The sequence below is a fragment of the Pongo pygmaeus genome, chromosome 6, assembly GCF_028885625.2.
Source record: "Pongo pygmaeus isolate AG05252 chromosome 6, NHGRI_mPonPyg2-v2.0_pri, whole genome shotgun sequence".
Lineage (NCBI taxonomy): Eukaryota > Metazoa > Chordata > Mammalia > Primates > Hominidae > Pongo > Pongo pygmaeus.
Window position 1 is genome coordinate 8,482,069 of NC_072379.2, and position 24,205 is coordinate 8,506,273.

Consider the following 24,205-nt stretch of genomic DNA (forward strand, 5'->3'; position numbering starts at 1 on the left):
CTGCCTTTCTCCATACTGGGTACTGATGTGAAACGTGCTTGTCCCTTCCTCAGCCGGAAGCAAGAAGCAGAAGAGAGGCTCCTCCTTCATGACAGTCTCCAATTTCTACAGGGTGAGCAGGGGTGCCCCCAACCCTCCCTTTCAATGTTGGGTAGTCTGGCTGCTGCTTCATGGCCAGGGGCAGGATGATTTCATTTTTCTGTCTATGATCACCTCTTTACCTGGAGGGGTCTGTTTCCTTCTGAAGAGGCCACAGAATCACAGGATCATTGGGCAGAGAAGACCAATTTTTGGATTTAAACCTGGAGAGTAAAGGGATTTGTGCAGCGTGATCATGTGAGATAGCAATGCCCAAGAGCTTGTGTCCAAGAGTTAGCTGGCAGGTCTTGGGCTGACCACAACTTCCATGAAGTTTGGGCATTACCTTCCAAAGTGCAGTCTACAAGGAGATGTTGCACAAAGGAAGATGTCAACACTTTTCAAGAATCAGGCTGTCCCAAGGCAGAGTGGGTCACCTCATTGGAGATATCCAAGCAGAGAAGGAGGGAGCATCCATTAGGAAAGTTAACAGTGGACAGGGCTTTGCCCACACAGACCCTACGGTTCCTCCTAGTACTGAGATTCTACAACGAACCAGCTCTGAATCTGGAGAGGCCCCACTTCTTGCAAACCACGGCCCCTTGAGCAAGTCATTGGACCTTGAGAGCAGTGCTGCCCAATGGCACTTTCTTCAATGATGAAACATTCTCTTCTGCACTGCCCAATATGGTAGCCGCTAACCACATGTGGCTGAGTTTTAATTCAGTTTTAAGTGAATCAACTCTAAACAAATACCTCTCCTGCATGCGGGTGTCCTGCAACATCAATGCAAAGTTTCACTCACTTGTTCTTTGTCCTCCAACCCCAGGAGCAGCTGAACAAGCTGATGACCACCCTCCATAGCACCGCACCCCATTTTGTCCGCTGTATTATCCCCAATGAGTTTAAGCAATCGGGTATGTTGTGGGATCACGGCTCCCTGATGGAAGTCCTGAGGTTTGGTGAAGTTAGTGTTCATTCCAAATTAAGTCCACCTTTCATCACCAAGGCTGATGGGGGCAAAACAAGGCTCCCAGAGAAACCTCAACAATGGGTCATCCAAGAATCATATTCTAGCTGCTTTATAAAGCAGAATGGTGCCCAACCAGCCAGAAATCAAACTTGGGAGCTTTTGGGCATTGGCCAAATGGTGGGGGACCTGGGGCCTCTGGGACAGTGACAGGAGAAGACTGGGGATGATGGCACAGATGCTCAGTTCAGCCTCCCTGAGTGGCCAGGATTGGCCTGTCCCACTCCAGAGGAGGGACTCTCCAACTTGCACCCTCCCCCTTGGCAGGTGTGATAGACGCCCACCTGATCATGCACCAGCTAGCTTGCAATGGTGTCCTGGAAGGCATCCGTATCTGCAGGAAGGGCTTCCCAAACAGGCTGCAGTACCCAGAGTTCAAACAGAGGTGAGTGATGTCTCCCTGGGTGCAAGGCTCAGATGCCCAGGAGTTGACCAGCTGATAAGTCACATCCCACTGCAGCAGATATGATGGTGCTCTGCCAATACCACCTCACCGTCAGTCACTACCTTAGTACACACTGGCCCAAATTTCAGAAGAGATTGGGCATGTTCAGGGTGGTAAGGCCATAGACACTGGCCCAAATTTCAACTGCCAGCCCCTGCATTTCTCAGCTGCTGGATGCTGCTTTGCCCCACCTTGGCAAGCTGAAAGTCCCAGGAATTAATGCCTCCCTGGAAGGAGCCCTCAATCAGTGACTGAGGAGAGCTGGTGTATAAATACCTCAGCTCCCTCACCCTTCTGGTGGCTAAATCTGAGACATTTTCCATACATGCACTCAGACAGCAGTGTGTTGGTAAATGTTAAACAAGGGCTCTCCTGGTCCAAAAAAACAACCCTGATTGCTAGTATCTGCCTATTTCCATGATGTAAATACTCCCACTGTGGCTCCCAGTGATCCCAGCAGCATTAAGCTCCAGTTGTCTGTTGCGCTAACTGCCTCCATAACGTGCCTTTTATTGGCTTTCTTCCCATTCCCCACTCTGCCACTTCCCAGATAAACTACTTGCACTTGAATTCTTATCTCAGGGTCTGCTTCTGGACAAACACTAGGGTAACTAATACCTCCACCTTAGAGATGATCTTCTACCTCCTCCAACTTCCTAGAACATAGGGCCACAGATTGATGGATCAGGAAAGGTCACTAGAGGTCACCTTATCCACCTTATCCAAGCCCCTCTGACCCCAGTTGGGGAATTGTGTGTCCAAGATCACAAAGGGGGCTGCTCACAGGTCACGATAAAAAACCTGTTTGCTGATGTCTGGGTCAATGCCCTTTTCTCAACCCCAAGCTCTATCAGGAAGGGATTTTGGTGTCTTCATTTTAGAAACAGCTCCTCCCTGTACCCCCAACCCACACCAATGTCCACTCCCAAGCTGTAGCCCTTATTCCAAAGCCTCCTATTGATCTCATCTCTCTGCCTCCCAGGGGCATCTGTCAAACAAGTCTAATCTCTGTCCAAAGTCCATCTCAAAGACTAGTGGATAACCGCATGAACATGTTTTATGTGCCTTCAGCTTGGGCACAGTGATGACTGTCAATCATCTCTCTCCTGCCAGGTACCAAGTGCTGAACCCCAATGTGATTCCCCAGGGGTTCGTGGACAACAAAAAGGCCTCAGAGCTGCTGCTTGCAGCCATTGACCTAGATGTGAATGAATACAAAATCGGACACACCAAGGTAGGGTCTGGTGGGCGGTCTCCCCCTACACACCCCCTCAGCCTTTTTCCAAGAAGGTGGGCTTTGGGGTGTGGATTCCACCTGGCCACTGACCAATGGCCTACTTTGGGCAAGTCTGCCAGCTGCTGAGAGCCTCAGTTTCCTGAAAAATCAGGATTGATCATGCCAGTCTCATAGAATTTGGGGAGATTAGAGGCAACATACATAGAACTCAGCTCAGAGGGGAACTCAATCAATGGTAGAATATTTCCTAGAACCCTATGTTTTGTTTTGTTTTGTTTGAGACAGGGTCTTCCTGGAGTGCAGTGGCGCAATCATAGCTCACTACAACCTGGAACTCCCAGGCTCAAGTGATCCTCCTGCCTCAGCCTCCCAAGTAGCTGGGACTTAAGGCATACACCATCACACCCAGCTAATTTTTAAAATTATCTGTAGAGATGGGGTCTCACTCTGTTGCCCAGGCTAGTCTCAAACTCCTGGGCTCAAGCAATCCTCCTGCCTCAGCCTCCCAAAGTGCTGGGATTACAGGCATAAGCCACCACACCTGGCCTGAGCCCTGAGTTTCCAAGAATAAAAAGGGCCAGTCAGAATCGAGGTCATGGATCTGACCCATGGGGAGGTTTGCTTGGGCAGAGCCTGGACAATGAAGCGCTATAAGCCCAGCTCTGAGCCGGCGGCTGAGTCAGGACTGATTCAGACAGAGCAACCCCCTGCTCCTGACTCATGGGGCCTGAGCTGCTCTGGGTCGACCCCATTTCCTGGCCCTGCAGCATCCTGGTGGGGTTGTAAAGGCTATAGCCAGGCCAGTGGTGCCAGGTGTCCTTCTATAGCTACCCTGCCCCCCCACAACAGACTGGACCCCAACATGATCGCCCCGTGACACAGGAGGTTCACAGGCTTTGCAGTCAGGAGAGTCAGCTCAAAGCCTGCCTCTGTGCCGCCTGGAGCAGATCATTTCTCTCTCCAAGTTCTCATGCATGACGCAGACTTGGCATGGAAGCTTCCAGCATGCCTGTGCCTCTAATGCATCTGGTCACTCAGCAAACACTTATGGTGCGCCTACTGTGTGCCAGGCACAGTTCCAGGCTCTAGGGACACACAGTGAAGAGAACAGAATGAGTCCCTCACTCCCTGGAGCTTGCTTTATAACACTCTATGTGTGTGGAATTGTAACACTGCCCTAGAACCTGCCGGAACCGTTTGTTTTGGCATCCTTCACAATTAAGATGTGCCGTAAATAGCTAGATTGACTTGCGGGGGACACTTGAGGTTTGGAGACAGGATCATTGAATACTTGAGCTGGAAAGAATCTTAGAAACCAGCGGGCCCCTCCTTTCCCTACCCACCCTTGACAGATGGGAAACTTAAGAAAGCCTGGAGAGGGGGTGGAGGTGGCATGCCCAACTTCACAGAACGAGGCGGGACAGAGCTAGTCGGCATAAGGCCCACTGGCGGCGATCATGTGGCCGGGGAAGCTGGAGCTGGTATCTCAGAATCTGGCACAGCTCAGAATCTTGTCCGTTTACCACCTGGCCAAACAGACCACGTCTTGCTGTTGTACAAGGGATGCATTAGGCACGTCAGTTCCAGGGGAAGGCCCAGGGCTGCTGGGGACAGCTTTGCTCCCCGAGGACGAGGCAGACTGGCAGCAGGAGCAGAACAAAGAACAGGATGGTTCTGACTGCAAATGGTGTTCCTATGTTTGGAGTTGGCTCAGGTGGGCCCCACGCCCAGCCACATACATGCTTGTTTCAAAGACCAAATCTCAACGCCAATTAATTTTGAAATATCGGGAAACATTTTATGACATCAATCCTGATTTCTCTACCTTGCGATGTCTAGCTCCTCGGGGGGCCTTTTGAGGGGCAGGGAGCATTCTTCCTCATCTTTTGCCCACGGTGACTCAGTTGGGTGCTGTACTCCCTGGCCCCGTGTGGCATCTTGGGTTCCCGCAGCTCAGAGGTCCCAGGAGCCCTGCAGGCGGCATTCTCTCCAGACAGGAGGGGAGGCCTAGGTCCCCCAAAGGGACAGTGACTTAACCATAGTCAGACACACAGCACATCCAAGGCAGGCCGAGGCCAGAATGCAGGTCTCCTGGCACCTTCTATCCTTCTAAAAGTTTCTATTATGTCCTATTTGAAGCCTGTAAAAAGGTGTTACATTATGAAACATAATAATAAAGCCAGCACCCTGTGAACCCACTGAAAAGCCCAAATGTCAACCTTTCATGTCTTTCCTCTCCCAGCCCCTCCCCACCCCCAGGAGTAACCCTGTCTTGAATTCTGACATGAACCATTCTCTTTTTTTTTTTTTTTTTTCTTAAGAGACATGGTCTTGCTCTGTCGCCCAGGCTGGAGTGCAGTGACACGATCACAGCTCACTGTGGCTTCAAACGGTTGGGCTCAAGCGATTCTCCCACCTCAGCCTCCCGAGTGGCTGGGACTACAGGTGCACACCTCCACACCTGGCTAATTTTTGTATTTTTTATAGAGATGGGGTCTCACTATGTTGCCAAGGCTGTTCTCCAACTACTGGGCTCAAGTGATCCTCCCACCTCGGCCTCCCAAAGCGTTGGGATTACAGGCATAAGCCACACCACCTGGCTTATTTCCTTACCTTTCAAAAATAGCTTTAGCACATATGCCTGCAGGTCGTGCTTGGTTTTAAGCTTCATGGAAGTATCATACTTGACTCACCCTTCCGTGACATTCCTCCATGACGTGCTTTTATCGCTTTGCCATGTTTCTGAGCTTCATCCTCATTGGTACGTGACATTGTCACTGCCACACTGTACTGCAGTGCTACTGTGAACATCCTTACTCACGGTCCTGTGCAGGAGTTTCTCTAGGACAAAGTTCTCAACCTTGGCTATACATTAATTAGACTCATCTGGGGACTTTTTTTTTTTTTTTTTTTTTTTTGAGACGGAGTCTCACTCTGTTACCCAGGCTGGAGTGCAGTGGCACTGTCTTGGCTCACTGCAACCTCCGCCTCCCAGGTTTAAGCGATTCTCCTGCCTCAGCCTCCCGAGTAACTGGGATTACAGGTACCTGCCAGCACACCTGGCTAATTTTTTCTGTTTTTAATAAAGACGGGGTTTCACCATGTTGGCCAGGCTGGTCTCGAACTCCTGATCTCATGATCTGCCTGCCTCGGCCTTCCAAGGCGCTGGGATTACAGGTGTGAGCCATCGTGCCTGGCCTGGGGGGATTTTTAAAACATCAACAGGCAGGGCATGGTGGCTCATGCCTATAATTCCTGCATTTTGGGAGGCTGAGATAGGAAGATCACTTGAGTCCAGGAGTTGAAGGCCAGTCTGGGCAATATAGCCAGACCTCATCTCAGAAAAAAAAATTTCTTTTTTTTTTTTTTTTTTGAGACGGTGTCTTGCTCTGTCGCCCAGGCTGGAAAGCAGTGGCACGATCTTGGCTCACTACAAGCTCTGCCTCCCGGGTTCACACCATTCTCCTGCCTCAGCCTCCTGAGTAGCTGGGACTACAGGCGCCTGCCACCACGCCCGGCTAACTTTTTGTATTTTTAGTAGAGATGGGGTTTCACCGCGTTAGCCAGGATGGTCTCAATCTCCTGACCTTGTGATCCACCCGCCTTGGCCTCCCAAAGTGCTGGGATTACATGTGTGAACCACCGCGCGGCCAAAAAAAATTTTTTTAATTAGCTGGACATGGTGGCACATGCCTGTAATCCCAGGACTTTGGGAGGCCCAGCCTGGATGACATAGTGAGACCCCATCTCTACAATAATAATAATAAATTTAGCCAGGCATGGTGGCATGTGCCTGTAGTCTCAGCTACTCGGGAGACTGAGATGGGAGGATTGCTTAAGCTCGGGAGGTCGAGGCTGCAGTGATCCATAATCACACCACTGTACTCCAGCAAAAAAACAAACAAAAACCCTTCTTTGATTTAAAACTCCCCCAAGTGGCCGCCATCAGTGACAGCCGGGCTTTTTCAAAGGCGTGCGGTCTTTCCCCAGGTGTTCTTCCGTGCGGGCATCCTGGCCAGGCTTGAGGACATGAGGGATGACCGTCTGGCCAAGATCATGACGATGCTGCAGTGTCGGCTTCGGGGCTTCCTCATGAGGGTGGAGTTCAAGAAGATGCTGGAACGAAGGTAGCACTCACAAACACCGACAGGAAGGCCCAGAGAAGCCACACGCACTCAGGGCCAGCTCCACTAGCCACGCTGCATGGTGGGACAGGGGTGGATGCCGATGTCTTGCTGGCACAAAGAACCCTGTGTGGCTGGTCAGGTGCGGTGGCTCATACGTGTAATCCCAGCACTTTGGGAGGCTGAGGCGGGTGGATGACCTGAGGTCAAGAGTTCGAGACTAGCCTGGCCAACATGGTGAAACCCTGTCTCTACAAAAAATACAAAAATTAGCTGGGTGTGGTGGTGGGCACCTATAATTCCAGCTACTCGGGAGGTTGAGGCAGGAGAATCGCTTGAACCCGGGAGGTGAAGGTTGCAGTGAGCTGAGATCGTGCCATCGCACTCCAGCCTGGGCAACAGAAGCAAAACTCCGTCTCAAAAAAAAAAAAAAAAAAAATGAACCCTGTCTCTCAGAGCTGCCGCAACCAAGTTCACACACCAGGTGGCTTCAAACAACAGGAATTTTAAAAAAATTTTTTACTGATACCTAATAGCTATGCATATTTTGGGTTTTATGTGATAACTTGATACATTCATATAATAAAATCAGGATAACTGGGATATCCATCACCTTAAATTTTATTTTTGAGTGGGGGATGGGGTCTTGTTCTGTGGCCCAGGCTGGAGTACAGTGGTGCAATCATAGCTCACTGCAACCTCAACCTCTTGGGCTTGAGTGATCCTCCCACCTCAGCCTCCTGAGTAGCTAGGACTACAGGTGCACAGTACCACACCTGGCTAATTTTTTTTTTTTTTGGTAGAAACAAGGTCTCCCTATGTTGCCCAGGCTCATTTCAAACTCCTGGGCTCAAGCAATCCACCTGCCTCAGCCTCTCAAAGTGTTAGGATTACAGGCGTGAGCCACCGCGCCCGGCCTCTTCCCTCTTTTTATATGGACACCAGTCATTGAGTTAGGGTCCACCTTACTCCAGTATGACCACCTCATCTTAACTATTTACATTTGCTGAGACCCTATTCCCAAACAACGTTCCTTTCCTAGGTATTGAGGGTTAGGACTTCAACATATCCTTTCAGAGGACACAGCTTAACCCCTAACAGGAAACAACTAATATAAACCCTCTCTTTACAGTTTCAAGTCACTTTCACAGCCTTCCTCTTACTTGATTCACATAATGATGCTGTGAGAGGGGTATAGTAGGGCCAGCACCCCCACTTTACAGATGTGGAAACTGAGGTCTGAGAGGTTAAGGAACTGGGGCAGGTTCATGCAGAGCCAGGATTAGAACTCAGCAATTCTCACTCCACATCCCTGCCCTTGGAATCATGTCAGCCATCTCCCTAACCTGGTAATTTTTAAAGGGCTGGGTCCGGCCATGTGTGGTAGCTCATACCTGTAATCCCAGCACTTTGAGAAGCCAAGGTGGGAGATCACTTGAGCTCAGGAGTTTGAGACCAGCCTGGGCAACAGGAGATAGGGAGACGCCATCTCTACAAGAAAAAAAAAAAAAAAAATAGCGGGTGGTGGTGCATGCCTGTAGTCCCAGCTACACTGGAGGCTGAGGCAGGAGGATCGCTTGAGCGAGGGAGTACAAAGTTCCAGCGAGCCATAATTGCACCATTGCACTCTAGCCTGGGCAACAGAGTGAGACCCTGTCTCAAAAAAAAAAAAAAAAAAAAAAAAAAAAGGTAGGTCCATCCCAGATGACCTGTGATTCACTCTGTTTCTTTGTGGTCATAAAATGAGCAATGAATTCCTGTTCCCATCAGCAGGCCACCCGCAGCCCTGGACTGAAGGCAGGGACACCAGTTAGGGGCTGATGTGAGGGATCTTGGCCTGATTCAGCCCAGGGCCTTGGTGCACAGGAGGTCCTCAATAAATGGCAGTTGAACGAAGCTGCAGGGAACAAGAAATGGGCGGATTCCAGCAACTTTGCAGATCCATGGGATGTGGAGACTAATGGGTGATTTCTGGTGGAGGAGGGAAAATGCAGGAGTCAGTGACTGGTATGTCTCAGCCTTGTGCCATCTGGGAGGGACCTGGTTCCATCAGGTTTCACCTCAGCTCCCTTATCGTGCTGCTAAGCTCTGACCCCAACGTGAGTCTCTCTGCCCCAGACCACATGGGCAATGCTGAGTCTTGAGAAAGCACTTCAGTGTCTGGACAAAGTAGATCTGCTGACTTCTATTCCCAGGCCCCACCCCTTCCCCAGGGAAGCCAGGTCCTAACACCTTCACTGTAACCCATTCAACCCTGGATTCTTTTTGCAGAATGGGCCTGAAAGTCGTTCAGCGGAATGTGCGCAAGTTCCTGCAGCTCCGTTTCTGGGGCTGGTGGAAGCTCTACAACAAGGTAAGGGCCAAGGGGCCAGGCCAGCGGGGACTGCTGCTGCCTGTGCGCTGGGGGAGAGCTCGATCCTGGACAGAGGTGCCCCTCGGGAGTGAGAGGCTGCAAGAACAGTTTGAAAATGAGGGCACGTTAGAGACAAAATCTAGCCTCTGTCCAGACAGGGACTAATTCCTCCCTAAGAAAAATCATGGGGCGGGCACAGTGGCTCACACCTGTAATTCCAGCCCTTTGGGAGGCTGAGGCAGGAGGATTGCTTGAGGCCAGGGTTTGAGACCAGCCTGGGCAACACAGTGAGACCCCATTTCAAAAGAAAAGAAAGGAAGAGAGAGAGAGGAAAGGAAGAGAGAGAGGAGAGGGAGAGAGAGAGGAAAGGAAGGGAGAGAAGAAAGGAGAGGAGAGGAGAGCAAGTGTCTTTTTGCCTTCCATCTCATCCCTCAAAATAAAATCCACTTAAGATGGAGAGCGCCATACCACCCCCACCAAAAAAAGTGAGCTCGATTATTGACTCCTTGCCCCTGGGCATGTTGAGGCATCTTCAACTCCAGTGAGCTCTTGGATTAGAGTTGGAGGAACCTCAGGAAATGGTAAGGTCCGACCTCTCATTTCCTGTTCTTCCGAAACAGCAATGAGTGTGGTATGTGAGTCAGCCAGCTGGTGGGACCCACAGAGGTCCCAAGCAGCCAGGCCACCCTCAACCAAGGCAGGAGGCCACTAGCCATGGCACTGCACGTGGGTCCAATCATGCCTGTGCTGGGGCCACCATTAAGAGGGAACATGTCCCTGGGCACCAGAAGAGGGAGTCAGGCACCAGGCAGCTATGTTCAGGAGAAAGGAGGACCCGCAGAGGGTGGGGACAGGCTCTGAGTCATCTTGGGTGGCCCTGAGTCCTCCATAGCTCACAAGGAAGTTTCTTTACACTCCCCCCATGGGAAAGAACTAGATAACAATCAGCACCCACCACAAATGGAAAGGGAGGAGTAGTAAGTTCTGCTTCCCCAAATGTATCCACACACAGGCCGGCCCTGGAGGACCTGGGATTGGAGAGGAATCTAGGTGAGCATGTCTCAAAGGCCAGGTGTTGCCGGTGCCGCCTGGCTTTCCCCGCCTGTTCCATGACTCACCTTTCTTTACATTAATTCACTTTTTTTTTTTTTCTTGAGACGGAGTATCGCTCTGTCACCCAGGCTGGAGTGCAGGGGCACAATCTTGGCTCACTGCAACCTCCGCCTCCCAGGTTCAAGTTATTCTTCTGCCTCAGCCTCCTGAGTATCTGGGATTACACGCATCTGCCACCATACCCAGCTAATTTTTGTATTTTTAGTAGAGACAGGGTTTTACCATGCTGGCCAGGCTGGTCTCAAACTCCTGACCTCAGGTGATCCACCCGCCTTGGCCTCCCAAAGTGCTGCTGGGATTATAGATGTGAGTCATTGCACCTGGCCTCGCTTTTTTATTTTGGAAAAAAAAAAAAAATTTTTTTTTTTTTTTTTTTAAACAGGGTCTCACTCTGTTGCCCAGGCTGGAGTGCAGTGATGCAATCATAGCTCACTGCAGCCTCAAACTCCCGGGCTCAAGCGATCCTTCCACCTCAGCCTCCCAAATAGCTCAGACTATAGGTGTGTGCCACCATGCCCAGCTAATTTTTAATTTTTGTTTTTGAAGAGACAGGGTCTTGCTATGTTGCCCAGGCTGGTCTCAAACTCCTGGCCTCAAGCAGTCCTCCCACCTCAGCCTCCCAAATGGCTGAGATTACAAGTACACAACACCCACCCAGCTCATTTTTAAATTTTTTATAGAGACAGGGTCTTGCTACATTACCCCAGCCGGTCTCAAACTCCTGACCTCAAGTGATCCTCCCCAGCCTCCTGGAATTACAGGTGTGAGCCACTGTGCCCAGCCACAAATTTTACTTTAAAAGGAAACTTTGTAGTCTTACCTGCTTTAATCTCATCCTAAGCAAATGTTATCCACAAAATTGTGGATTTGAGGAGTTTTCATTTTTTAAATTACCTATTAAAGTAACTATGTCACAACTCTAATCAAAGGGTGTCTATGCTTGAATGCATCTCACCAGATCCCTTGGTATACAATTAGACTCTGGGAAGACCCAGGCCAATGGCCTTTAAGGTTCCTTCTAAGCAAGACATGGAGTTTAAAGCTGTAAACTCCCCTGCTTGTTACTAATTAGACCTGACAGAACAAGGTCCTGTTCTAATTAGTTTTTCTTGTTGTTGAGACGAAATCTTGCTCTGTTGCTCAGGCTGGAGCGCAGTGGCACGATCTGGCTCACTGCAACCTCCGCCTCCCGGATTCAAGCGATTCTCCTGCCTCAACCTCCCAAGTAGCTGGGATTAAGGCGCCTGCCACCACGCCTAATTTTTTGTATTTTTAGTAGAGATGGGATTTCATCATGTTCGCCAGGCTGGTCTTGAACTCCTGACCTCAGGTGATCTGCCCGCCTCGGCCTCCCAAAGTGCTGAGATTACAGGCGTGAGCCACCGCGCCTGGCCTTTTTAGTTTTTGTTGTTGTTGTTGTTTTAAATCTTCTCCTCTTAGTATTCTAACTAAGCTCTAATATTATTTAACAAAGCCAGATAGGCTGGGTCAATGAAAAAACACTTGTAGTAGGTTTCCATTGAATAACAAGTGCTACACAGTGGCAAAGTATGGTGGTTACTGCAACCTTTTCATGCCAGCTTTGCCACTGTGACATCTCAGATTCTCAACAGCCAGCCTGGCAATGAATGAGGTTTATCTGTTATCTTTCAAAAGAGGCGCAGGCTGTCCCTCCTCCCAAATCCATATCTAGGGCATTTTCCCTCCTGGGAAATGTATCTATTGACTATGTATCTATTGTATCTACGGTATAATGTTTCTGTGGTTCCCAAGGGACCTGCCCCACCAGCTCTGCTAGGTGCTTTAGGAACCCCGAAGGGACGGGAGGGAGGTCTTTGAGGAGCTTGCAGATGCAGGGCAGAATACAGGGGTAGGACTGGACAGAGCCTGGCGCTCCAGTGCAGGTGAAAAGGGCCAAGTGCACGGAGAGGTCCCGATGGGTGCTGCGGGTGCAGAGCAGGAGCAAATGCTCCCGGCTGAATGGTAAAGGCCCAGCCCTATAGACACAGGTGCAGGGGCACTGGCCATGATGGGAAGTATCAGCCGACACAGTGCAGGAGGGGGGCGGGGGCTACATTGTGGAAGGCCTGCAAGGCCAATTCGAGAGGTGGGACTTCATGTTAGAGAGAAGATGAAAGGAGTGAGAGAGAGAGAAAGAGATGGAGAGAGACACACACACAGAGAAAAACAAAGAGAAAGACACAGAAAATGAGAGAGAGAGAAACAGAGAGAGAGACAGCACAACAGAGAGACAGGCAGAGAGAGAGACAGAGATAGCATGAGACAGAGAAAGAGACACAGAGAAAGACAGAGACAGAAAGAGACAGGGAGAGAGAAAAACAGAGAGAGCAGAGCAACAGAGACTGAGAAGAGAGGCAGATACAGGAACGGCATGAGAAAGAGAGAGACAGAGACAGAGAGAGAGAAACAGTGGGCGAATGAGCGAGACAGCAAAATGAGACAGACACAGACAGAAACTGAGAGAGCCAGAGAGGGGGAGGACTCAGTAGGGAAGGAAGGAGGGAGGGGACCCCAAGGCTGTGCATTTCACCAGGGCTCCTGGTGTCTACACAATGTGCAGAACAGATGTAAGCCTTGGGGCACCCGGATGCTGAGGACACCTGACTCCATGTCCCTCAGGATTAAAGAGCATCCTAAGAATTGTCCTAGGTGAGGATGGGCCTTCTCTGTTGAGGCCAGGGGTGCTTTACACAAAGAGCTCAGCCTGGTGGCGTCTGTGGAGAGGGACCCCACCCGCAAAGCTACAGCAAGAGCTGCTTCCCACCACAGTGGTGCTGTGAGGTCACGCCTGAGGCAGAGACTCCACAGCCCTCCGTCTACCCCCCGAGCAATCTCCTAACACTCTTTGGTGTTGCTCATTGCCCAGGTCAAGCCACTCCTGAATGTGGCTCGGCAAGAGGAGGAGATGAAGGCCAAGGAGGAGGAGCTCAGGAAAGCCATGGCCAAGACCCAGGAGCTGGTAAACAAGGTCAAGGAGCTGGAGGAGAAGACAGCCACGCTCAGCCAGGAGAAGAATGACCTTACCATCCAGCTGCAGGCTGTACGTGGGGTACCCAGGGAGAAGGGTGGGAAGCCCGTATAGCCTGGACCCTGGGAGGGAGGAAGGGCGAGCTCTTCTGAAAACCCATGTCCCTCCAGACCACGGGCAATTCTTCAGCATACAAGGTCACCCTCGACCCAGCTTCCAAAAAGTCTCCATCCAATTCGTGTGTGTGTGTGTGAGAGAGAGAGAGAGAGACAGACAGACAGACAGGGACAGGGTCTTGCTGTGTTGCCCAGGCTGGAGTGCAGTGGCTCGATCACAGCTCACAGCAGCCTCCATCTCCTGGACACAGGTGATCCTCCCACCTCAGCCTCCCGAGTAGCTGGGACTGCACCACCACGCCCAGCTAACTTTTTGTATTTTTTGTAGAGACAGGGTCTCACTATATTGCCCAGGCTTGTCTCAAACTCCCAGCCTCAAATGATCCTCCTATTTCGGCCTCCCAAAGTGCTGGGATTACAGGTGTGAGCCCCTGTGCCTGGCCTCCATCAAATTCTTATTTGCACACAGCAGCAGGCTGGGCCTACACAGCTACAGGACCCGCCTGCAGGGAAAGTCCCGGGATGGTGGCCACAAGATGGGGTGAGAACAGCATCCCCTGGAGTCAGGGCTGGGCTCTGCCATACGAACTTGGCAACTTACCCTCTCCAAGCCTCGTTTTCCTCACCTGTCCAGGGAAACACAGCAGGGAAGAAGAAATGATGTCATTTCTGAAGGGCGCCTGACTAAATGTCCTGCAGTGAATTCACTGCTGGGGTCCTTCTGGTTTGCAAAGCTTTTCCTATTCCTTCCCTGATTTGATTCTCACAGCTGCCCTGTAAGACACTCGATTTTCACATGCATCGTACAGGGTAGAAAACTCAGTTTGGCAGACATTCAGAGATTTGATCAAAGTCCCAGGCCCGTTAGTAGAAAACCCAGCCCTGGAAGGGGCCCAATTCCATCTCCAGTTCCCCCTGCTCTGCCATGGCCGTCTCTGCAGCCATGAGCATATGTGGTGCTTGCATTTTCCTTCCACTGTTCCCAAAGGCCTCCAACATCATTTCTCTGTATCCTCTTCACACCCGAGAAGTTGCTTGAACTGATATCCCCATTTTGTTTGTGAAGGCTGAGGCTGGGCAAGACCAAAGTGACGGAAGAATCCTCCTGGGCCAGGTGCAATGGCTCATGCCTATAAACTCAACACTCTGGGAGGCCAAGGCAGGAGGAATGCTTGAGCCCAGGAATTCAAGACCAGCCTGGGCAACATAGTGAAACCCCATCTGTACAAAAAAGTTTAAAAATTAGCCGGGTGTGGTGGCACATCTGTATTCCCAGCTACTCAGGAGGCTGAAGTGGGAGGATTGCTTAAGCCTAGAAAGTCGAGGCTACAGTGAGCCATGATTGTGCCACTGCACCCCAGCCTGGGTGACAGAGTGAGACTCTGTCTCAAAAATAAAAACACTTAGCTGGGCATTGCAGTGTGTACCTGTAGCCTCAGCTACTTGGGAGGATGAGGTGGGAGGACTGCTTGAGCCCAGGAGGTCTAGACTGCAGTGAGCTGTGATCACACCACTGCACTCCAGCCTGGGCAACAAAGCAAAACCCTGACTCAAAAAAAAAAAAAAAGGAGCTCAGAGATAGTCCAGCCCCTTGTCCAACCCCCAGGACACATTTGCTCAACTCAAGGCTTGTCCAGCGTCTTGGTGTAGTCTTTGCCTGGACCCTGCCCTCGACCGGGGCTTTCTCCTAACAGGAGCAAGAGAACCTGATGGATGCAGAGGATCGCCTGACACAGATGATGAAGACCAAGATGGATCTGGAGAGCCAGATCTCAGACATGCGGGAGCGGCTGGAGGAGGAAGAGGGCATGGCGGCCTCACTGAGTGCCACCAAGCGCAAGCTGGAGGGGGAGCTGAGCGACCTGAAGCGGGACCTAGAGGGCCTGGAAACCACACTGGCCAAGACAGAGAAGGAGAAGCAGGTGAGGAGAGGCCGGGGCCCTGCCACGCATTTCTCAGGCCACCCTCAGGGGCCATACCTGAAGCCCCTATGGTGGCTACACCCAGTGCCCTGACCACTGACCACATGGGGCGGTTTTTTGGGGGGGTTTTTTTGTTTGTTTTGAGATAGAGTCTTGCTCTCCCTCTGTCACGCAGGCTGGAGTGCAGTAGTACGATCTCGGCTCACTGCAACCTCCCCCCTCCTGGGTTCAAGTGATTCTCATACCTCAGCCTCCTGAGTAGCTGTAACTACAGGTGTGGCACCACCACACCCAGCTACTTTTTGTATTTTTAGTAGAGACAGGGTTTCGCCATGTTGGCCAGACTGGTCTTGAACACCTCACCTCAGGTCATCTGCCCGCCTCGGCCTCCCAAAGTGCTGGGATTACAGGCGTGGGCCACCGTACCCAGCCCACATGGGGCTATTGTAACATCCATTAATTTACAACTTAAAATGCAATTCCTCAGTTGCTCAAGCCACATTGAAGGTGCTCAACAGCCATGTGCGTTAAGTGTCACTGCATGGGACAGCAAAGGCAGAGAACATGTCCATCACTGCAGAAAGTTCTGCTGGGCAGGGCAGCTGACTAAGGGGACTGAGCTGTTCCCATCATGGTGAAGTGTCTACCTTCAGCTGTTGAATTTCTGCCCAAACAAGCAGTTGCTGCCCCTCTGAACAGCTCCCTGGGGGAAGCCCTGGCTCCTGATGCCATCTGGTCGGCCCCTGGTCCCAGGGTCCCCTTCCTGCTATTGCAGGTGGGTCGGGTTCTCGAGCAGGGTAAGCGGGGGCTCTGCCTAAACTTGCGCTTCTCCTGCTCTGCTGCACACACAAACCACCAGGGATACAGTCAGGTGCAGACTCTGGTGGGTCTGGCGGAGCCCAGAGGTCTGTATTTCTAGCATGCTCCTAGGGGATGCCACTGCCGACATCCGGGGACCACACTTTGAGAAGCCAAGGTTCTTGCTGCTCCCCTTCACCCCACGGTTCTGACTTGGTTGGTCTAGGACATGCCCTGGGTGCTGGCATTTCTTAAGCTCCCAGGAGACTCAAGGGTGCACCCAAGCTGAGGACTCCCTCCAGCTTTAAGGATCTACCTCTCTCCCTGCCCTGGTTTCTAGGCCCTGGATCACAAGGTCCGTACCCTGACGGGGGACCTCTCACTCCGTGAAGACTCCATCGCCAAGCTCCAGAAGGAGAAGAGGGCCCTGGAGGAACTGCACCAGGTAGGTTTCCCTTGCGTCTTCCCTCAGCCCAGCAGCTAGAGGTTGGCACAATGTGCTTTCCACTGGAGACTGGAGCCCCGAGTTCAAATCCTGGCCCTGCCGCCCCTTCAACTTGGGGCCTTAGGGAAGTTAAGGAATCTCCGTACATCTCAGTTTCCTCAAGAGTGACATGGGTGTGGCCTCCTCTTGCTGCCTTCCTTCCAAGTTTGTTATAAGTAGGGTGACAATATAATTTGTCTTCCAAACTAGGACAGTTTTGAGAGCAAGAGGGGGAGCTATGAACAATTATGAATCATCTAGGCATGGCAGCTCACATCTTTAATCCCAGCACTTTGGGAGGCTGAGGCAGGAGGATCCCTTCAGTTTAGGGGTTTGAGACCAGCCCGGGCAACATGGCAAAACTCCCATCTCTACACAAAAATACAAAAATTAGCCAGGTCTGGTGGCACGCGCCTGTAGTCCCAGCTATTCAGGAGGCTGAGGCAGGAGGATAACTTGAGCCCAGGAGTTGCAGGTTGCAGTGAGTCAAGATTACGCCATTGCACTCCAGCCTGGGTGACAGCGAGACCCTGTCTCAAAACAAACAAACAACAAAACAATTATGAGTTAGGTTGGGCCCACGCACACTGGAGAAAGTATGCTCACTGGAGTGGTAGGGATGGAGTGGGGTGTATGGAAGTGTCCCGTGAGCTCAAAAGCCCCAGCAAAGCCTAAGACACTGTGGCAACAACAGGCCATGAGCTCTTGAGGCCATGGGGAGACCCACCATGGGGAGACTTTCCCAGGACCACTGTCACGGGCTACGGCTCCTAAATGCAGAGCCGGCTCTGACCGGCCACCAGTGCTGACCTCCAGAGAAACAGGGGCAAAGAGCCAGACAGTGGACCCCTCGTCCCTGTGTTTGCTGACACCGTGAATCCACATGTCCCCTAAGTGCCTCTCCCTGCTGCCTCGGGAACTACCGCCCTTGCCCTGTGATTTTCAAGCATATCAGACCCAGAGCCTCCTTTCATAACAAACACAGTGGATGTGTGTTATTCACACTGGTTATATTTTTGTTGTTTTGAGACGGAGTCTCGCTCTGTCGCCCAGGCTGGAGTGCAGTGGCGTGATCTCCGCTCACTGCAACCTCCGCCTCCCAGGTTCAAGTGATTCTCCTGCCTCAGCCTCCCAAGTAGCTGGGATTACAGGTGCCCGCCACCACACCCAGCTAATTTTTTTGTATTTTTAGTAGAGACAGGGTTTCACCATGTTGGCCAGGCAGGTCTCAAACTCCTGACCTCAAGTGATCCTCCCACCTGAGCCTCCCAAAGTGCTGGGATTACAGGCGTGAGCCACCACACCCGGCCTCACAGTGGTTATGTTCTGTAAAGTTGCCATAAACACTGAATTAACCAATAATAATTCAATATTGAATTAGCAAATATGAACCACTGCTCCTAGGGAAAATGTAGGGTTAGACTCTTACATGCCTCTGGTCATAACATTTTATTTTTTTTATTTTTATTTTTTTGAGACAGGGTCTAGCTCTGTCACCGAGGCTGGAGTGCAGTCGTACAATCACGGCTCACTGCAGCCTCGACTTCCCAGGCTCAGGTGATCCTCCCACCTCAGCCTCCTGAGTAACTGGGATCATAGGCATGTACCACTGCACCCCACTAATTTTTGTTTGTTGTTGAGACAGAGCCTCGCACTCTCACCCGAGCTGGAGTGCAGTTTTCTAAAAAACTAGAAAAAAAATTAGCCGGGAGGCTGAGGCGAGAGGGTTGCTTGAGCCCAAGAGGTGGAGGCTGCAGTTAGCTATGATCGTACCACTGTACTCCAGTCTGAGTGATGGAGTAAGATCCTATCTCAAAAAAAAAACAAAAAATGTAGTGCATATTCAATGAAAAAGAACATTGATTACATGTAAAAAGGTGCTGGGCTCTAGGTTTAGAAGAGTAGAAATGGCTGTTTTACTCACGTAAGTGCCTGGGTAGGACGTCAGGAATGTGGACTACAGGATTGTCCAGAGCAAAATGGGATGTCCAGCGTTGCTGGAGTCATCCACTAAATGTCAGAGGGACCTCCGATCACTGTGACAACCAGAAGCACCCCACCTATTTCCCATATGCCCCCTGGGGAACCAGAGATAGGGTCTCACTGTTGCTCAGGCTGAAATGCAGTGGTGCCATCATAGCTCACTGCAGCCCCAACCTCCTGGGCTTATGATCGCCCTGCCTCAGTCTCCTGAGTAGCTGGCACTACAGACGTGTGCCACCACACCTGGCTAATTTTTGTAGAGACAGGGTCTGACTCTGTCACCCAGGCTTGAGTGCAGTGGTACGATCATAGGTCACTGCAGCCTCAACCTCCCTGGCTCAAGCAATTGACCTCCCTGATGGGTGGCTCTGGTCCATCTGCTCTGGCCTCACCCAGCGCCCAGAAGCAGGTGCTCAGTACCTACTCACCGAAGTCAACTGAACTCCCCAAAGCCTGGGAGCTGCATAGCTCAGAAGCGACGACTGAGGATCAGGACTGTTCAGCTGCTCCCACTGGGCCTCGTGGCACTCACGTGTGTATCTGTCCTTCCAGAAAACCCTGGACGACCTACAGGCTGAGGAGGACAAGGTGAACCACCTGACCAAAAATAACAGCAAGCTGAGCACGCAGATCCACGAGGTAATACCCATTGCCGTGGCCACCTCTACAACTCCAAGGCCAGATCCCTCTGGGGGCATGGGGTCCGAAGATTAGTTTTGAGAACTGGACCAACACATCCCCCAGGGCGTGAGGGCCCTTCTGATGCCACAGCTAAAGGATCGGACCCAGTCTGGTTCCTTCTTGCCTTCTGACCTCAGACTCTCGTCGTCTACCTTCTCTTGCTGTTCTTGTCTCCGTAGCTGGAGGATAACTGGGAGCAGGAAAAGAAAATCCGGGCGGAGGTGGAAAAGGCTCGTCGGAAAGCTGAGAGTGACCTGAAGATGACCATCGACAACCTCAATGAGATGGAGCGTTCCAAGCTGGATCTCGAGGAGGTGGTGAAAAAGTATGTCTTGTCATCGTTCATTTTGTCCGTCACAATGGTAGCAATAGCTGGAGCTGCCTGGAGGGTGCCAGGAGCCAGGCAGTGTATGGAGAGCCTCGCAAACATTCCTGCGTGTCCCAAGCACCTGCCAGGCATGGAGGATATGCAGAGAGGCAGGGGCTGCCCTGTCCGCAGGGAATGCCCAGTGTCACACAATACCCGGTGGGCACTGGGGAGGAGACGAGCGCCACCACCCCAGGGAACACTGAGGACTCAGCAGGGCAGGGAGGCATCATAAAAGCCTGTGACCATGTCGGGTACGGTGGCTCACGCCTGTAATCCCAGCATTTTGGGAGGCGAAGGCGGGAGGATGGCTTGAGGCCAGGAGCTCAAGACCAGCCTGGGCAACATAGCAAGACACCGTCTCTACAAAAAATACAAAAATTAATTGGGCATGATGGAGCCAGCCTGTGGCCCCAGCTACTAGAGAGGCTGAGGCGGGAGGATCACTTAAGCCCAGGAGGTCGAGGCTGCAGTGAGCCATGATCATGCCACTGCATTGCATTCTGGGCGACAGAGCAACACCCTGTCTCAAAAAAAAAAAGTGTCACATTAGTAAATGTGTGAATGAATGAATGGATGATGAAATGCCTGAGGAGCTCATTCAGGGGTCCAACTGCTCTGTAGGGTGAGACCTTCCGGGCTGTCACTACAGAAGGCCAGAAGGGGCTGGGAGGTACGTGCGTTTTGGCAGGTTCAAGGCCTCCTGTGGCAGCCTAGGCGCCATTCCCTCGCCAGCTCGCTGGTCTACCCTCAGAGCCTTTCCTCAGGAGGCCAACCCTTCCCTTGCAGGAGGGATTTGGAAATAAACTCTGTCAACTCGAAATACGAGGATGAGCAGTCTTTGAATTCCACACTACAGCGGAAACTGAAGGAGCACCAGGTATGTCCAGGACCGAGAAGCATGAGCTCTCTGTCGGAAATGCACTTCTCTGAACCCTTTGCTCATGTCAGCTACTTGGTGGCTGAAGTTTCCTGAGGAGCAAGACTGCCATAGAGTCCTTGGAGATGGACCCATGTTCCCCTCACTAGGGGTGAACTCTGAACGATGTTTATGAGGCCCTCCAACTGCTCCCCGCCTGACCTCATCACCGAGTGTTTCCCTCCACTCTATCCAGCTATGCTGGCTCCTGGCTGGGTGTCACACAGGCCAGGCCCCCTCCTGCCTGCCTCGGTGCCTTTGCGCTTGCTCACTGGTATCTGCCTCTCTCTGCTTTTGACAGTGGCTGTCATATTCTCACATACCTATTTTCCGTCCTAAAAGGCTAAGGGGCTGACTTACTAACTTTGCCTGGGAGAGATGAATCCCTTCCCTCCTCTGTCTGCTAGGCCCGAATTGAAGAGCTGGAAGAAGAACTAGAAGCTGAGAGGACCATGAGAGCCAAGGTAAACGAAATATGTTTCCCCTTCTTGAGTCAAAAGACCTAACGGCAGCCACACATCCAACCATGAATAGAAACCTCCGCTAAGGAAACCAGTAGAGAAGGCAGGTGTCCAGCTAAAAAGTCTAGTTGCTTCTTGAGCACCTACTGTGTGCCAGGGACTGAACTGCACATCCACATTAATCATGACGTGAAAGGCAGATGCTCTGTGTGGCTTGAGTCCACAGGAGAAGAGGCTAGTTCTACCTGGGACAAATGGGGGAGGAAACACTTGACCTCAAAGATGGAATTCAACAGGCAGACGCAAGGAGAAAGGTCTGGGCAAAGGGAATAAAATAGCACCTACCTTCATTGAGATGAAGGTGAAAACAGAGAAAGCACGTGTTAGCAATAGCAGAGCGTGGAGGGAGGCTTGAGGGTGGGGATCCTACAGGACGTGAACCCAGAAAGCTGGTGGGAGACAAATCACAGTGTACCTAACCCCAAATTCAGCCGAACTGGACAGGTGGTGGGTAGGATGGGCACTAATGCCCACCCAGTGTGGGGAACACAGTGTCCTTTACTGAGCCTGTGGGATGACAGGCAGGGCACAAGGCCCCCCAGGCATAGAATCCTGGCTTCTCAAAGGTGAAGCAGTCATCATGCTCTTTACTGGAGAAAAAGGAGCTTTGGGTGATTATCATCGGTATCATTAAACCTCATCCCATGGCCGGGCACAGTGGCTCATGCCTGTAATCCAAATACCTTGGGAGACCAAGGCAGGAGGATCACTTGAGACCAGGAGACCAGCTTGGGCAACATGGTGAAAACCCATCTCTACAAAAAATTTAAAAATTTGCTGGGTGTGATGGCATGTGCCTGTAGTGGCAGATACTTGGGAGGCTAAGGTTAGAGGATTGTTTGAGCCAGGCAGGCGAAGGTTGCAGTGAGTCGAGATGGTGCTGCCGCACTCCAGCCTGGGCCACAGAGGAAGGCTCTATCTTAAAATAAAAATTTTCATCCCAGGTGGAGAAACAACGCAGTGACCTGTCCCGGGATCTCGAAGACCTCAGTGACAGGCTGGAGGAAGCGGGTGGAGCCACATCTGCTCAGGTACCCATCCCAGGGGACCCAGAAACCCTCAGCTCTGCCTGCATTTAGGGAGAAAAATTGCTGGACTGTGAGCAGTGGGATCAAGACCAGTTCGTTCTTGCTAGGTTCCTGAGATGGACTTGAGGAGAAACCAATTAATAATTTAAAAATGAGGCCTGGAACAGTGGCTCACGCCTGTAATCCCAACACCTGGGGAGGCAAAGGCAGAAGGATCACTTGAGCCCAGGGGTTTCTGACCAGCCTGGGCAACACAGCAAAAGCCCATCTCTCAAAAAAAAATTAGCTGGGCATGGTGGCACGTTCCTGTAGTTCCAGCTACTCAAGAGGCTAAAGAAGGAGGATCACTTGAGCCCAGGGAGGTTGAGGCTGTGGTGAGCCATGATGGCACCACTGCACTTCAGCCTGGGTGACAGAGCAAGACCCTGTCTCTCAAAAACAGAGTTTGCTACTCACAGTTCCCAAAAGGAAAGGGCACAGCAGGCCATGCAGGGCCAGAGAGGCACTGGGGCTGGTTAGGAGGCAGACGGCCGGGGGGAAAATTGTAGGCAAAGGCCTTTACTCTGGCTCCCATGGGAAGGAACAGGTGAGGCAGGGTGAACAGGCTCCTGACTGGCCAGTTTGGACAATCTCAGTGGGCTGTGGGGCTGAACCTAGTTGTCCGTACCTGGACCTGGAGTGATTAGGGCAGGAGTATAGTGAGTAGAAATGGGAGAGTCCGGCCGGGCGTGGTGGCTCACGCCTGTACTCCCAGCACTTTGGGAAGCTGAGGTGGGTGGATCACCTGAGGTCAGGAGTTCGAGACCAGCCTGGTCAACATGGTGAAACCCCATCTCTACTAAAAACACAAAAAATTAGCTGGGTATGGTGGCGGGCACCTGTAATCTCAGCTACTTGGGAGGCTGAGGCAGGAGAATCACTTGAACCCGGGAGGCGGAGGTTGCAGTGAGCCGAGATCGTGTCACTGCATTGCAGCCTGGGCAACAAAAGTGAAACTCCTTCGCAAAAAAAAAAAAAAAAAAAAAAAAAGAACATCAGTTATTAGCTTAGGGCCCACCCTAATCCAGTATGACATCTTAACTAGCTCCATCTGCAAAGACGCTATTTCCAAATCAGGTCCCATTCACAGGGACCCGGGGTTAGGACTTGAGTATATCTTTTTGGAGGACACAATTTAACACACAACACTCTCTAAACAAATCCTGTGGGCAACCCCCACCCCCCAAAGGCTAAGCATTGGCATTTCAAGCAGGACTTCTTTTAGCGAGGTGCAGGAATATCAGGGGACCACCGAGCAGCTGGGTGGTGTCCACCCCAAAAAGGCTGGCACTGGCCAGTTCTGCTAAGCCGCTCCTCCTCTACCCCAGATCGAGCAGAACCGCAAGCGGGAGGCTGAGCTGCTGAAGCTGCGGCGGGAGCTAGAAGAGGCCGCCCTGCAGAGCGAGGCGACGGCCTCCACACTGCGCAAGAAGCACATGGACTCCATGGCCGAGCTGACGGAGCATGTGGAGAGCCTGCAGAGGGTCAAGTCCAAGCTGGAGAAAGATAAACAGGTCATGAAGGCTGAGATTGATGACCTCAATGCCAGCGTGGAGATGATACAGAAGTCTAAGGTGAATAACCTAACTGCGGGCTGGGCGCAGCGGCTCACTCCTGTAATCCCAGCACTTTGGGAGGCTGAGGCAGGAGGATCGCTTTTGAGAGGCCAGGAGTTGGGGACCAGCCTGGACAACATAGCCAGACCTCGTCTCTTCAAAAAATAAAATTAGCCAGGGATGGTAGCATGTGCCTGTAGTCCTAGCTACTCAGGAGGCTGAGGCAGGAGGATCGCTTGAGCCCAGGAGGTTGAGACTGCAGTGAGTATGATTGCACCACTGCACTCCAGCCTGGGCAACAGAGCAAGACCCTGTCTCTAAAATAAAATAAAATAAAATAACCTGCTGGGCACAGTGGCTTACGCCTGTAATCCCAGCACTTTGGGAGGCTGAGGCAGGCGGATCACCTGAGGTCACAAGTT

General features: G+C 51.6%; 1 protein-coding gene across 1 annotated transcript in view; it reads left to right on the forward strand.

Annotated features, from left to right (window-relative positions):
- Window positions 1-24,205, forward strand: part of LOC129041678 (myosin-16) — a 71,965-nt gene that overhangs the window by 25,352 nt on the left and 22,408 nt on the right. The window contains exons 15-29 of the mRNA XM_054497113.1: window positions 54-112; window positions 908-995; window positions 1,376-1,493; window positions 2,667-2,787; window positions 6,781-6,917; window positions 9,186-9,267; window positions 13,268-13,441; window positions 15,180-15,407; window positions 16,546-16,650; window positions 19,225-19,311; window positions 19,533-19,678; window positions 20,510-20,600; window positions 21,047-21,103; window positions 22,105-22,191; window positions 23,556-23,801. Coding sequence (XP_054353088.1) covers window positions 54-112; window positions 908-995; window positions 1,376-1,493; window positions 2,667-2,787; window positions 6,781-6,917; window positions 9,186-9,267; window positions 13,268-13,441; window positions 15,180-15,407; window positions 16,546-16,650; window positions 19,225-19,311; window positions 19,533-19,678; window positions 20,510-20,600; window positions 21,047-21,103; window positions 22,105-22,191; window positions 23,556-23,801 — 1,826 coding nt within the window. The remainder of the gene's footprint in view (window positions 1-53; window positions 113-907; window positions 996-1,375; window positions 1,494-2,666; window positions 2,788-6,780; window positions 6,918-9,185; window positions 9,268-13,267; window positions 13,442-15,179; window positions 15,408-16,545; window positions 16,651-19,224; window positions 19,312-19,532; window positions 19,679-20,509; window positions 20,601-21,046; window positions 21,104-22,104; window positions 22,192-23,555; window positions 23,802-24,205) is intronic.